Below are 15,323 nucleotides of genomic sequence, written 5' to 3'. Positions count from 1 at the left end.
TCCCCATTTTTTTTTTTTTTTTTTTTTTTTTTTTTTTTTCCGGTCATCATCGAAGAGGTCGTAGACCGAATCGTTTCGTATTATATTTGCATGCTGTTATGCTTGAATTAGGAGTATATGCACGCGGAGATCGCGCGCCCCACCTCTTTCGCCAATCTCAACGAGATCGCCTAGATCGCAGAGGGAGAGAGAGAGGGAGAGAGGAAGAAGGAAGATGAAATCGGATGATTCACTCCACGAGATTGCACCAGAAATGGCGTGTCGGTTTAGAGCCGGTTTCCTTCGCCGGGGCTCTCCGGGATCGCGACGCCGTGTTAATGAAAGGGCAATTTCGGCTGATGCCAAAAAACGATTCGGACTCGAGTCGCGACTGTCGAATGCATATATATTTCTGCCCTAACTTACATAGCCCGTTGATTTAGAATATATAAATATCCTTGCTTACGCGATATCGCAAGATCGCGAAACCTACCGCGATCCGCGATAACAATCGTGTACATTAACTACTATCGCAGTTTTAGAACGTACTTAACACGCGATCGCCCCTTTTTCCTCATCCTAAAGATATCCGATTTTCAACCGACTAATTCCTCAAACAGAACCGCAGTAAGTACGCAAATCGTGCAACTTATTGTTAGATAAATGAATCACTATCCAATCTGGATTCGCACATAACGATCGATAATAGTTATCGGCGGTGATTCTGCCTTCCTTTTCCATCTCGCTCTCTCCTGCATCGTCATCAACAACCACGAAGACTATCGAGAAGAACCTAGAGGCACTAACTTGCCTCGCCATGGATTCTCGCGTAACTTGCTCGATCGATATCTCCTAGTCACGCGGTATTTATCCCGTAAGCCTATATCCGTAACTGTGCGCGAAAGGGAAAAGCGCGTAAACGGTCGCGCGTAAAACCGAAACATCCGCGAAGACGTACGTAGAACCGAGAGAGAGAGAGAGAGAGAGAGAGACGATGGGCCCCACAGAGGAACAAGGAGCGAAAAAGCAAGGGAGGAGAGGTGGCATGCGTGCATCACGCGAGCGGACCGCACGCGTGTAAAGATGGCTCCTCGCCCGTTCGCCCGACAAACCGGCAAACGCCGGTCGAGTTGGCTGACTCGGCTGACTGGGCTGACTGGGCTGACGACTCGCAGCCTGGGCACCCTTCAAGGGTATATCACAGGGGCTATCAGGCGTCCATGTACGTAAGATCGACTCGACATCGAGTGTAGGGATCATTACTATAGGAGCAGCTACCCGAGAGCCCGATTTTGATTGACGCGCGACGTTGCGCCAAACTCAGCGGCACGCGAGCCAAACAGACGGTTTGACTCGAGCCGCTCGCTGCCTCCACGATCGGCGCCGATTTCGCCTCGGCCAAGTCGCAAACAATCGCGACTTCGTCGGCGCCATGCATCGTGCCATAACGCGCGCGGGCACCGAGAGACGTTTCGAGGCCCCGCACCACTCGCAGACCGTATACTCGTGATCGTAACACAAACGAAGAAAGTAAATTACAGGCTACTCCGATGTTAATCGCGACGTTTGCGCAATCGATCCGTATATAAGCACATACACATATATAATTGCAAGACGAGCGTACGAGTTCTAACAACGACTTGATTTCTCTTAAACGCCCAAGTTCTAACTGCCACCTAGCTTCTCGGGTGGTCTCGTGCGTCGTTTAATTACCGTGTGTAACGAGTTGGAGTGGCTAGCGTGCACACGAAGGCCCCCCTCTCGCGAAAGGGGTGCGATATGCTCGCTGACGTCGTCCACGAATCACTCGAAATTACCGAGTATATCGTTGTGACAGGCCGCCTCGCGAGAGGCGGAAAGGGCGCCTTTCGTGCAGTTTGCGTACAGCCGGCCGCCGTTCGACCACTGCCGACGAAAACTTGAAATTTATTCGACTACAGCATTCCGACGTAAGACGACGACGACGACGACGACGACGACGATTATAATATCGCCACAGCGATATTACCGGGTGATGCATAATTGTGGCAATTTCGCAACGCCACCGACCAACGCGGCGACATTTTTTGCAGATTAAGAAGCTCTCTCGCGTCGTATATATTGTACATTTAGCAATTCTACGCTTACAAGAAAATATATATCAGCGAACACGTAATTATCTAGTTGAAATATTTGTTACTTAATAATAAATAATAATAATAATTTGACCGACGTCGGAATATTTACGAAATGTATCATTCCGGCTAATCAATCATTCGTAAATTTTATATATACAATATATATATATGTGTGTGTGTGTGTGTGTGTGTGTGTGTGTATATTACGGATATACATATATGTTTTATTACCGTGCGAAGCAAACTGCGATAAACTCAATGTACAATATTTCACCATTCGAATGATCAAGGCCTAGACGAGACAAGCAGTTTACCTTTTCACGAATGACATCGTAAATAACGATATCATGAAAATAATAGGGAGTTTTTGTAATAACGTGAATCCAGGATACGGTGAACGCCAAGATTATCTTTTTCTCAACAGCTAATAAGAGAAAAGGATAACGTGACTTTAGCGTTCACAGTATATATCTGGATAAACGGCATTGCAAAAACTCCCTAATAACTCGTCTAGATCTAGGTATGCAAACAAACACAGAGGCACGGAATAAAAAGACGCAGAAGAAACTTAATCGTCTAATGCGAATCTCCACTATCGGATATGAGCGATTACGATAATAAGAAAGCAATATAGTCGAGGTAGGATTCGTACTGACCCTCGGATCGATTCCGTTAAATCTGCGGCCGCATAAAATTGTTGCCGTAAAGGATTTACGGAGCCGAGCGCGCCGGTAGCACGACACGTCGTCCACGACGAGAGCCCGGCTACTATCGAGGCACGGCTTACTCGACGTGAACACGCGATTGCATGTATAAACGCGAGATTCTTAAACGTGTCTCTCCCGAGGGAGATGGTTAAGAGCCGGCCGCGTCGAATGTTTTCCGTAATACGGGACACGATAGCGTAAGGAATAATCCATAAGACAATATCGATTGGATAAAGAAAATTTTGCTTTATCGCGCGATCTATACACTGATTACTACACGTAAACCTTTCTCTCGAAGTACTCTTTCAGCACGTTCCATCATTTATAACGAAATGTATTGTATACCTAACCGTCTCCTCTCTGAGAGACAGAGGGGAGATTTTCAAGAGATTTCCCGAGATTTCTCTGTTTCAATTAATCAATCCGTTCGCTTGAATTATTTACGAATTTATGTTCGCATTATTGCTACGTGTAATGAATATTCGCGTACTTCGCTTGACGGGGAACGATTCCAATCTGGGGTAACGATAAAAACAGAGAAGGATTAAGAACCCCTTGTTTCGCTCGGTGTGTTGTTGCTAGGTTTCACCGACCTATCGGACGAGTGAGAAAGATGCGCTCTTGGGGATAGTTCTTTACGAGGGTGGGTATCGTAACAAGGGGAAACGATGAAAATGGGACTCGCTGTGTACCCGCTGCCTACAATCAGCTGTTTTAATGTAGGTCACTGGCTCGCGCAGAAACAATCGATTTTTCGGCTCCTGCGATGTGATGCGAGGGCCAATGTTAAAAATATGTGACGCAGCTCGAGCACTTTCATCAATCACATTCCGGTCAACGCCGGATTAATCTAACCGTCTGTCTCGAGAATCGATTTGCATCGATTGCAGGAAAATCTTATTGTGATTTCAAGATAAAATTTACAAGAAGAATCGGATGCCTACATTCGATCGTCAGGTGGTGTACGTTAAAATTACTTAAATGTTTAATGTAACCTAAGAAGATTGTGGAACGTGCATTTATCTCTTTTATATAATATGCTCAGAATAAAATACATAGTAAAAAACATGTTATACTTGTGTCGGAAACGATTCCACATTTTTGTTAACATTTTGTATTGAATTTTTAACATTCGAGTATTAATTCACAATCCGATTATGTTACTTAAAGATTTTATATTAAATTACTCTTCAATAATTCTTAGTATCGAAGAACATAATTTATAAATAAATGAACCAGTAACGTAAAATCATCGTGTTTTAAAACGTAAATTCTAAGATGAATGAATAAAATGTGTATTAATTTGACATATCATAAATGTTAATTATACTGAAAAAATATGCTTCCACAGCTTGCTTACAAATGTGTGTTAGTATTACTATTTTATTTACATATCCTTAACTTTTGTTACATATCTATGTTACTTCCTAACATCTTTATCTTTTGTTAAATTAATACAAAAATTTGAGTGAACCGTCTGGAACGCGTAAAACGTATGCATTCAACACAAATTTTCCAACAACGTAAAAATATTAAAATCAGTATTGCTAAAATTGTATATAACACATATATTTCGAAATAACGCGTGTTAAGCGTGTGAAAAAATCGTACGTCCTACGAAAAAAATCGATTCGTCTTGTGTAATAATACGAGAAACGATACGGGAGAAATTAACTCCGCAGTCCAATCAAACCGTATCCATCGATCCATCGTGATTGGCGAGAATACACGTTAACGGCACGGCAGGAAATACAAAATACCAACGCCGTATCGGCGCAACAGTCGCGTATTTAACGCTCTAAATTGGGAGCCTTTCTCAGGTTCCGTCGAGAGCGCACGGCATGATAGAAGAACGTATCGAGGAACGCCGAAAGGGAAACGCGGAACGGGAGCCTGGCGCCATTGCGATACAATACGGGGCCTCGATGACTTGCATTTGTATCTCACCATCAAGGCCCCGTGATTATAGCCATGGGCCCGCTCGCATCCTGCTCTCTCCCGGCTCTCGTCTCCTTTCTGGACGTATATCGTACGCGGGTTCCCATCGTCCGTCCTCGAGAAACGATCTCATCTTGCCGTATACGCAGACAGTCGGCAGACGATGCAGATCGTGATAATAATATTGTGACTTTATCGTTACACGCGCAGCCAACACATACTCTTCTCTCCCTGCCTGAATGCAAATTAACGTCCTCCTTAATTGCTTCGAATTGCGCAATTGGAGAATCAGCAGCATTCTGTAATCAGACGCCTAGCGATTCCGTTGCAGTGCCGAAAAAAAAAGTGACAATCGAATACTTGGAATTAAATTTAGGGAAGATATAACATAGTTGCGCGTATTTCAAGCATTATAAGTTTTTTTGTGAAGGAGCGGAAAAAAGTAAAGGAAGACTTAAAAAAATGCGTATACCTCGCATCGGTCGGCCATTTTTCTAAGCGTTGTACAAGCGAACAGCGGCGTTAAAAAGAGGGAGGAACAACGAGAGAAAGAATAAGATGGGTGGGGTGGGTGGGTAGCTCTCGGTTTTAATCCTTCTTGTTTGTCTTTGCATTAATTATCCAGAATTAAGAACGCTGCCCGGCCGCGGCGCCGCGCGCAGCCGGATTACTGGCTTTATTATTACTTGTTGCAGATTATTAATTACCGAGAATTACGAGCGAAGCACGGGAGTAGGCTGGGTGGTGATGTTGGACGGTACCGTGGTTGGGGGGAGGACGGATGCTGGGAAGAAAAGCACCCCTCTCAGGTTTGTGTTTTCAATTAATTTCCGTAAATTAAGAACGATTGTAAGAAGAGATTAGTGACCGCTGGCCGTGCTTCGAGGACTGTGAGGATTCTATAGATGGAGAAGACCGCTCCGGTTTCTCTTCAAAAGTGACGTCGAGTAATTAAACAACTCGATAAACAACTGTAGCGTACAGTTATTAAATCGACGAATAAATGAATAAATGAACAAAACTGATGTCGTGGCTGTATCATTAAATAGCTTGTATAGGTGCTACGAAATAACCAATAACAACCAACAACATCTCGCGTCGTTATGATGCACTTGAATTTTCCAATTCCGAGGTGGAACAGTTCCCGCTTTTTATCAATAAAAAAAAAAGACCAGAGTGGGGTCTTGTGTTTCTCGTGTATGCATTGTACTATATGTATATAAAGTTCAAGGCTTATCCATCTCGCGATTTTCATCGATTGGAGTTGCCTGAATTATTCTCACGATACTGACGCACAGTATATAGGCGGCAAACGCGTGGACTTCGTTTTCGGTTATAGGATTAATCGACAAGCAGATTTAATGGAGAGACACGCACGCACGCACGCACGCACGCACGCACGCACGCATTCGCTCACGTACGTCGTGGGTGAGTCTACTAGCGCGTGTACATACGGAATGGCGCGGCGGCAACAACATACGCGTATATCTCGATGAAAAGTAATGCTAACAATGGGGTCATGCGAGCCTTTATAATATCACGCTGGCGGCCCAATTCCCTGTGCAGGATACGTAACGGGGAAAAAAGGCCGAGAGGCCTGCCAGCTGCTGTAAACGATACAATTACCAGATAGATACGTGTTCGTATACAGAGAGAAAGAAAGAGGAAGAGAGATGAAGAAAGAGCGGGGGGAGCGGGGGGGGAAGAGGAGATGATAGTTCTCTACTCGGCGTCGCTGTAGCAAAAGAATCGAGCGATCCCTTTTTCGAGACGTCCGTCAAATAATATCGCGACGCTTCCCGAGCATAGCCGCGGAGAGAGCACGGTCGCGTTCATACGAGGACTTTACCGAGCCCTATTTGTGTATTCGTGCAGTTAACACGAGCGCATAGATATTAAAAGCTTACGTAGCCTATAACCACGCATCGGCGCACGGCAACAACCAGGAGCTGGGAGGAGCGAGCAGAGGAAATAAATATTAATAACGGCTTTCTGCTGCCATCTCTCTCTCTCTCTCTCTCTCTCTCTCTCTCTCTCTCTCTCTCTCTCTTCCTCTCCTCACCCCTCTTTTCATTGGTTCTATTCTCTATACACCCCTCCTTTCTCTCTCCCCTTTGCCACCTCTCTCCCCTGTGTCTCTCGCTCTCTCACAATATGTCTGTGCATTGTTAGAGCCATTACGGGAGCCAATTAATCTATGCACAATTTTATAATTAAACGGCTAATAGCGCATAGAATTATAGTCCAGGGCCGCGCGCACTCCCACGTATTTTCAACTGGCTGTTGTTATATCAGGTATATATATACTGAACGCTACGCTCGGATAGGAAGAAGGAAGAATGAAGAAAAATCCACGCGTTCTTGTCCCTTTTCCCTCCGCGTATGTTCCTTTCTACGTATTTTTCTTTCTACTTTTTTTCCCCTCTCTCTCTTTGTCTCCTCGAGACGCGACCTCTTTTCACGAATTCCCAATTAGAGACTCTCAATTCCGAAGAAACAGTTTGCGAGGCGATCGTTCCTTCATCGTTCGTCCGGCCGAGTTAGGCAAATTAATTAATATAATTGACTCGTCTCGTTAGCTGTGCAGAACGCGGCCACGTTATTATTTTCTTGCCGATTATCGTAGGGCTCGCATCGACTTATATGCATGATATACGACGCGCGCAATTATCGCAGTCGATTACTTTTCAGCGTGTAACAGGAATATCTGTCGGCGTTCTCGATCAGATAGTGACCTCCCGTCTCGGATTCGCGTTTTAAGGACGTGCTTCTCGAACGACGGCATCTTCCACGGGGAGGAAGTCTCGCGATAAGAAATAACGCGGTGTATTTAAACATGCGCCATACCCGTAAGTTTAAAACGCATGTGTTGCGCGTGTTCGTTACACAACACGCGTGTTCGCCGCGAACATGATTCCTTCGCGTTATGAAATCTCTCGTTCTCCCGCGGCGTCGTATATTTACGTGCATTTTCGCCGTTGTCGCCCGCTTTCCTCGCTTTTTCAAACACTATCGCTGCACGTGAGCACGAAATACGGCACGTCCGGCGCAATCGGTTATGTATCTACGGGGCCGTCCGAACGGAACAACGCACCCGGTGCCCGCGCGTTGTAAACCGCAAGAAAAATCCCCCTGAATTATTGGTGCGGTTCTGGGCGCATGCTGTTGCATCGGTCCGATAGAAGAGGCGCGGGATCGACGTGCAGTCGCTGCATCTACGTAGGTGTGCAAGTGCATGCATGCGCGCGCGCGCGTATTACAACGTCCGCGTGCGGGTGTGTGCTCGTCGTTTGGTCCGTCGTAGACGTGGCACACGGCCGTGTATTATCGACGAATGTAACGACGTCAACGTTACACGCGATCGTACTACGCGCAAAACGACCGTGTCGCAGCCACTTGATCATCACTCCTGTCTTTCACTATCGCCACATTTCGCTTTTCTACAATCTCGTCTCTTCGCGATCGGACGCGCGGAAAGACCAGCGGAAATAGTATCCGAGGATTTTGAGAGTGGGCCAGGTTGCTTAATTTTTCACATCGCCGCGCGATACGCGTGAATATATAACGAATATTTCTGAACGATACGATCCGAACTGATACGATCGTCAATACTGATGACGAATTAAAAATTGTTCTCGATATTAAAATGCTAATCTATTGTTAGACGCCACTAAGCGATACTATTGTACTTTAGAGAGAGAATTTCCAAATCAGAGAGAATTATTCGAGAAACAAGAGCGAGCCTTCATTTTCTAGATCATAATACTATTTGTAACGGAAAGCAGAAACGTTAATCTCGAAAGATTAGTCTCTAATGGACGGAGATATAATAGAATATCGAGGAAAACTAGCGATTTTGTAAATCGAGCGATAGTTTTGAATTTAACATCGCGAGGAAGGGCGAATCTAGCGAAACGACAAAGCGTACCCTGGAAAGACGAGACCCGCACGAGCCGACGGCTCGCGGAACTCTGTTCTGTGACTGCGACTCGGGATTATTTGGATCCCTGCGATCCCTACGAGCTTCCTCCTTCTACCTCTCGCGCTCGCTCTCTCCTCCTGGCTATCTCTCCAGCTCTTTCACTCCGTCCCTCGGGATATCCCTCGGTTCCCTCTCGCTCGGACCCTCTCTCTCTCTCTCTCTCTCTCTCTGTGTCGCGTTGAATCCGTTTCCGTTGTGACTGCCACTGCGCATCGCGCGCTGAATAAGTATTGCCTATTTGCCACGCAATTCGCGATCCGCCGCAAATACCGAAAAATCTCGATTATATCGTGACAATTGAACGTAGCGAGTGATTAATTTGTCGAGAGTATATCGAATGAGAAATTTGTCGAGCCTATCGACTAGAATGAAACGTCTGATCGGATGGAATGATCCGGATTGACAGAAACGACACGTCGGGAGGACAACACTTTCTCTGACGACCTTAAATCCCCTCGTTCCGTTTACCATTCCGTTTCGTCTGTCGTCTACCTCGTGGGTGGGGTGCGAGAGAGCTTGTACAACCGGGCTCTCTTCCTCTCGCCCGACATCCTCTCTTTCTCTCCCTATTCGGGGACGATTCATTCAGAGAAACTGCCGTGAAAGGGACACCTGTTGGCGCGGGAACTCGGTGACAATCCTAGAAACGAGGAGCACGTGCCGCTGCCACACGACTCGGATATTTTCATTCTCGATTGTCCCATTTGGTGTACGGTGCACCAAACGATTGTCCCATTTCGTGAATATTATTTTACGAGCAGCTGCGCGATGTATCTCTGTATTTTAGCGCGAAATACTATCTTAAATGCGAATAAAGTTATATTCGCGAAATGACATTCCTTTCAAAGCACAAAATGCAATTTCCTGAAGCAATCTCACGACGCATGAGGATCACATTCGTGAACTATCTATACGAAAAGGCCTGAGGGTCACCGGGAGTTGTTTTCGACGATGATCAAGTCTTAAGGAGCGGTAGGTGGTGCACAATTAAAGTATTTTTTGGCGGACTGGTAGCGTGAAAGCCAAGCCATGGTACAGGGCGAAGATAAAGTGCTGCCCAGCGGCGACATCATGCGTTATTAATGTATGCGAGGATCGTAGCTTCCGTTCGTAGTAACGGCGCCCAAGAAGCCCAAGAAGCGCATTGAGACGCTCAGTACGTGAGTGTTATTTCCGGAATCTTATTCTCCTTATCTTGTTATCGAAATGGACTGGCATTAATTATGGCTAACAGTCGACAAACAGCTGCTACTCGCCGCTATTATGGATAGGATTTCTTTTCAGAAACGTTCGAAACATGACACGATCGCCACAAGGCAACATCAAAATAATTAGCTTCGTCGAAATTAAGTCACGGAGTCTCAAGAGAAGGCCTAGATTTTTAATCCTACATCGCATACAAAAATTTATAATACACATAACATATACTGCAAACTATTTTGTATTGTGTGCGTATATTTTTCGAGAATAGAACCCCTGTTCTCTCTCTCTTATCCGGAATTATACATTTAGCGTGTCGATTGTCAGCTGCAAGCTTAATTAGAAACAAACGCAAGTTTTTCTCGATCCAGAAACGCCTGCTCGCGATTCGCAACGATCTAATCGACGAACGAGGATTGAACAGATAAGAGAATCCTATCATCATATCTCTCCGAGGGTGTTCAACCTACCTGGCCGTGGTGCAGTCCCTGTAAAGAATGTCGAAGTCCTTGCAGCTGAGCAGCTTGCACCGATTGACGCCGGGCTGGATGGCTCCGAGACCGCGTAGAATCCTAACCTGCTCGACGTTACACACCAACGGCACGATATCCAGTCGCTTGAGCTTCGTGTAGACTGTGTGGAGGCCGCCCACGAGGTGTTTGAGAAACAGCTCGAAGGCCTGAGGCAGACACAGCATCGTGTCGCCGGCGATGATGAACGCGGCAACCTTCTGACCACGGTAGTCGACCAACTTGCACTCGTTGGCGGTAGGATCGCTAGTGCTAATCGGCGGTGGACTGTTGTAGGATCTCGGTGGCAGAACCGCGTGATGGGCTGCCATTAATTCGAGCGGCGAGCCATGGTGCCCGCTCAGCATACCACCGAGCTGGCCCAACAGTCCCAGTCCCGGCGGCGGCAAACCCGGCATACGAGGCACCATACCCGGCGGTGCCCCGGGGCCGCCCCCGGCCGACAACGGCGGTGGACTCAGAGGAAGGCCCTGGGGTGGTGAACCTCTCGTAGGCGATCCCGGTGTCGGCACACCACGGTGCTGCGGTTGCTGCTGCGGATGATCGCGAATCTGATCACGCCCGTGCGATTGCTGATGAGACGGCGGTGGTTGATGTTGACTGCCGTGGAGCTGTTGCTGCTGCTGCTGCTGCTGCTGTTGGTTCTGCTGCGTCGACGGGCTGTGAGGATGTTTTGGACTGCCGGTTACGGGACTGGCACGACTGCTGTGGTCGGAAGAGCTGTCCATCGCTCCGTGGTCCATGGAGGGTCGGAAACGCGCGTCCCTGTTCTTCGTACGACTTGTAGAGACGACGAGACACTCCGGCACGCTCTTCTCGCCAGTGATAAGCTCCGTGCCTCTGTCGATCACGTCGCCGTGTCACTGTGTCCGCCCGATGGCGAATATCGGTACGACTCGAGCGTGCGAATCCTTTCAATGCATGTTAAAGCTGGGCTTCCTTCGTGATCCTCTTTGCGAATTGTCATAAACTCTTTGATAAACTCGAAGGATATCTTTCAAAATTACACTCGACTAACGTTCGCTTCGAACGTATCGCTTGTCACTGCAAACGTCGTGAATCGTGCGTCTTTACGCAAATCAGACCGCACGATTTTGTCAGTCTTCATACACACGTGAACTTTTGTGTCCATAACAAACTTTCAGTCCACTTTGTAGTCCACTTTGTAGTCCACTTTCAACGCGTACTTATTTTATTTTCACCGATCCATTGCGAAGGCGTTTAACTGAATGACAACACAACGACAGCGAGGATGACAACACGATGATGACAAAAAGTTATCGCGCAGACAGCGACGACGACAATTGTCTCGCGCCGAGTTCGTCTCAGCGAGACGTTACAGCAACTTATTCACTGGCTCACGACGATGATACTTTCATGTCACAAAAAAAAAAAAACGAAAAGCGAGTCGCGATAACACCGAGCTCTGAAACGACAGAACGACGCGTGAGCACGAGGGAACCGTAACCGTGAATACGATTGTGACGGTGTCAATGGCGAGATGACAGCGAGGAAGACGAAGACGACGGCGACGGCAACGACGGCGACGGCGGCGGCGACGGCGACGACGGCGGCGACAACGACGACGACGACGACAACGACGACGGAGGCGGCTGCCGCGGTAACTCGCAGGGACGCGCGTCGCTCGTTCTCAAAGTAGCAAACGCTCTCTCGGTCGAGTCGGGAGTATTTCCCTACCCAGTCACAGATGTAATAAATAAAAACATCAGTGGGAGCCCGACAAACGGGGAGGATGGGCGTTCTGTGCGCGCAACCGACTATCCGGTTGGCGGAGCCACCAGGGCGGCTGTTCTCGCTATTGGACGGCGGGCTCGCACTGTCTACGCCTTTCGAACCTTCCCCCGAGTGGCGGCGGCTCGGCCACCCGCCCCCCGCGTCCCCCACTATTTGCCCAACCTCTGCCACCGACGTGGTAGACGACGACGACTACGCCGGTGAGGACGCCGTTCCGGGGGCTACCAACACAGAGGGACAACCAGACGCAGACGCGCAGAGAGCCTGAGGACAGTACGACTGGAACGTACTGGCGACGCGAGTGGGGGGGGATTTCTTCTTTTACCTCACCGGGTTTGTCTTCTTTCGTTGTAGGTCTTACGTTCTCTCTTTCCTCTTTCGCTCGCTCGCTCGCTCGCTCGCGCGTACATATCTCCTCGCCTCACTCTCCGCTTTTATATCTTTCACTCTTGTCTCTTATTTCGCATGCTGCTCCTCTCTCGGGCATCTTGATTGTTCTCGCTCTCGGTCTCTCCCAAGTCTCGACTCTTGCTCTTGCTTCTTTCTCTTCTTCGGCTGTCTACACCATTTCAATACGTTCCAGTACGATCGCGGTTTCTTCACTTCGTCACATCCGATTTTCTCTTTTAACAATTCTTTATTTTATTTTCAATTCATTCCATTATCCGTTGCCCTCTCACACACGTTTCACATTCTCGATTCTTCCGAAGTCGCGTTAGTCGCGTATGTCATTCTCACTCACTTTTCTCTCGTTCCTTCCTATCTTTCCGATACTATTCTCGTCTCCCGCCCCTCCTCGCCTCCCGCTACCCTCCACGTTCACCGAGTTCCCGCTCTCTCGTGCGACCAGCCAGCCCTCTCTGCTTTCTCGCTTTATCTCCTTCTTTCGTCATCCCCCTCTGCGTCACGTGCGCACACACGTACTGCCCGTGTCTCTATCTCTCTCCCTCTTTCTCCCACTGTTCCCTGTCCCTACGACGAAGAATGTCGCCAACGTTCGAATCGATCGCTCGCTTTCGCGCGTACTGCCTCCCTTCTTCACCCTTCTGCCGTCCGCGCGAGCCCACTCCTCCTCTATCTGCCCCTGCTCCTCTCGCTTCTCTCCTCTCCTCCTTCACCTCCCCCTCCCCCTCCTCCTCCTCCTCCTCCACCTCAACCTTCTCCGCCACCCTCTCTACTCTTCCCTCAGATCTCCTCTACCATATTCGCCATCAGCATTACACGCGCGCACTTATTTCTTCTGTAGGTAACTCCGCTTTCCTTGCGATCTCTCTCCTACTCTGCCACCCCCTTGCGCCTTCGCCCACCCTTAGTCCACCTGCCCCCTCTCTGCCGCGCGCGCCTCCGCGTTTCCTCCGCCTCTCCATCCCCACCAGTCCAGCACATAGGATAGTCTACGCTCTCCGTAGCTCGACACGGTTAGGGTATGGGTGCTTAATATCTTTGTGCCATACCCAAGGCGCCCGTATCCGCCGACAGTTCCTAGAGGTGAACTTTGCCGCGATCGAGTGCCTTGATTCGCGGGACAGAGATGAAAACCGTAACTGTGCAGTGTGTGCACACAGACACAAATAATTACTCGAGCGAATGTAACAAACAAGACGCTTAATCTCGAGAGTGGATATATTCCTGATTAAAAGGAGTTTAAAAGAGGATCTAGAAGGAAGTCGAGTATTCACGTACTAAATAATTAAATATATGCGCGACACGTTTCTCATCTTGGATAAGAGTATAGAAAGACTAACTTTTCTTTTCAAAGAGTTTTCATCCGTATCTCGAGCGTGTTTATGACTCCGTTCATGCAGAGTGCAAAAAAATATATACAGCAGGGAAGACCCGTAGCCGGTCTCTCCGATTATCTCTCGTCATAGACGCTCCGTAGCTACTGAGAGGGGGCAGGGGAGGGGGAGAAGAGTCTAGCGTTCTCTCCTCTCTTTTGGCCGGTCAACCCCTCATCGGCCCGGTGACCCAGATTCGCTAGGGAGACCCTTCGCGATGCGAGTATTATCGTGTGTGTTTATACCGACACACGTTCGTACAACCATACGCACTCGTACACACGGCCGTATTCATGCTCGCATACAGATTCCACGGTCCATAGGTATACGTTTACTCGAAACAGCTGATCTCGTCATCTTATAGATTCCCAAACAAAACGAAACCCTCTAGGCCTATTCTTTATTGAGCGTAAGCGAGAAGGATGTGATCGCTGTTTATACATTTGCAAATCTAGTCTCCGGCCAGTGTAAAGTCCTCATTCTCAACAATCATACGTCACCTCAGATAATTGATATTTGGTATTTACGAAAATCGTAACACACTGACATTGAGAGAAAAGTGTTCGGTATTCATGGTTATAATTGCTCGGTAAAATAATTGTGAACAAATACATTGTAAAAATAAATGTCTCGATATAAAATATTTTACTTAAGAAAATTATTATTTATTTGATTCGGCATTAACGCGGCTTATTTTTTAATATTAAAATATATTCTCTCTCAATATACAATATTATAGAGCAATAAAAGTTGCGCTGATAGGAAACGGAAGGTAAAGATAGAATATCTTTTATAAAATAATTATGATAACGAAAGAGAAATATAGAATATATCTTTTTCAAAATAATTATAAGAGATCCATTTCTGTAATTATTATTGCTGTATTGTTTTGGTGATAATAATTATATTTATAGTTCTCTACCAAAAAATATATAATTAACACTGAAAATGATAAATTATAGTTAAATTATGAAATCATTGCAATCTCACTTCTCTCAATGCATTGCGAAAAAGTGGAGCGTTTAGTTTCGTTAAAATGTAGATACGTGTATTACAACCTATTTATCATAATTGCTCACATACCCGCGTACAACGATCTAATAACGGTCAAATAAATTCACTACTGACTACGCTAATATATAATCCGAAAAAAGATTTATGTCAGACAAGTTTGCAAACTGATATTCCTGTAACTTTGAAACCACCGCGGATATGATAAATTGTACATGAACCCTGTCTGTTGAGGGATGAAGCTAGGCTCGAGCAACAACTCGTTCCGAATGGAATAAGAATCGTCCTTTGTCTTGCGAGAGGACGATCGATCATGAGATCGATGC

At 47.0% G+C, this 15,323-nt stretch overlaps 1 protein-coding gene across 1 annotated transcript in view; it reads right to left on the bottom strand.

Moving 5' to 3' along the window:
* The window catches only part of LOC108752915 (dachshund homolog 2), a 204,410-nt gene extending 192,838 nt beyond the window's left edge, over window positions 1–11,572 (bottom strand). The window contains 2 exon segments of the mRNA XM_018494127.1: window positions 10,394–11,304; window positions 11,307–11,572. Of these exon segments, the coding sequence (XP_018349629.1) occupies window positions 10,394–11,304; window positions 11,307–11,420 (1,025 nt within the window). The 5' untranslated portion in view covers window positions 11,421–11,572.
* Window positions 11,573–15,323: the final 3,751 nt, after the last annotated feature.

This window comes from Trachymyrmex septentrionalis, unplaced genomic scaffold (genome assembly GCF_001594115.1).
Source record: "Trachymyrmex septentrionalis isolate Tsep2-gDNA-1 unplaced genomic scaffold, Tsep1.0 scaffold62, whole genome shotgun sequence".
NCBI lineage: Eukaryota > Metazoa > Arthropoda > Insecta > Hymenoptera > Formicidae > Trachymyrmex > Trachymyrmex septentrionalis.
The sequence above is the reverse complement of the archived record's forward strand: the minus strand, read 5'-3'. Positions and strand labels throughout refer to the sequence as shown.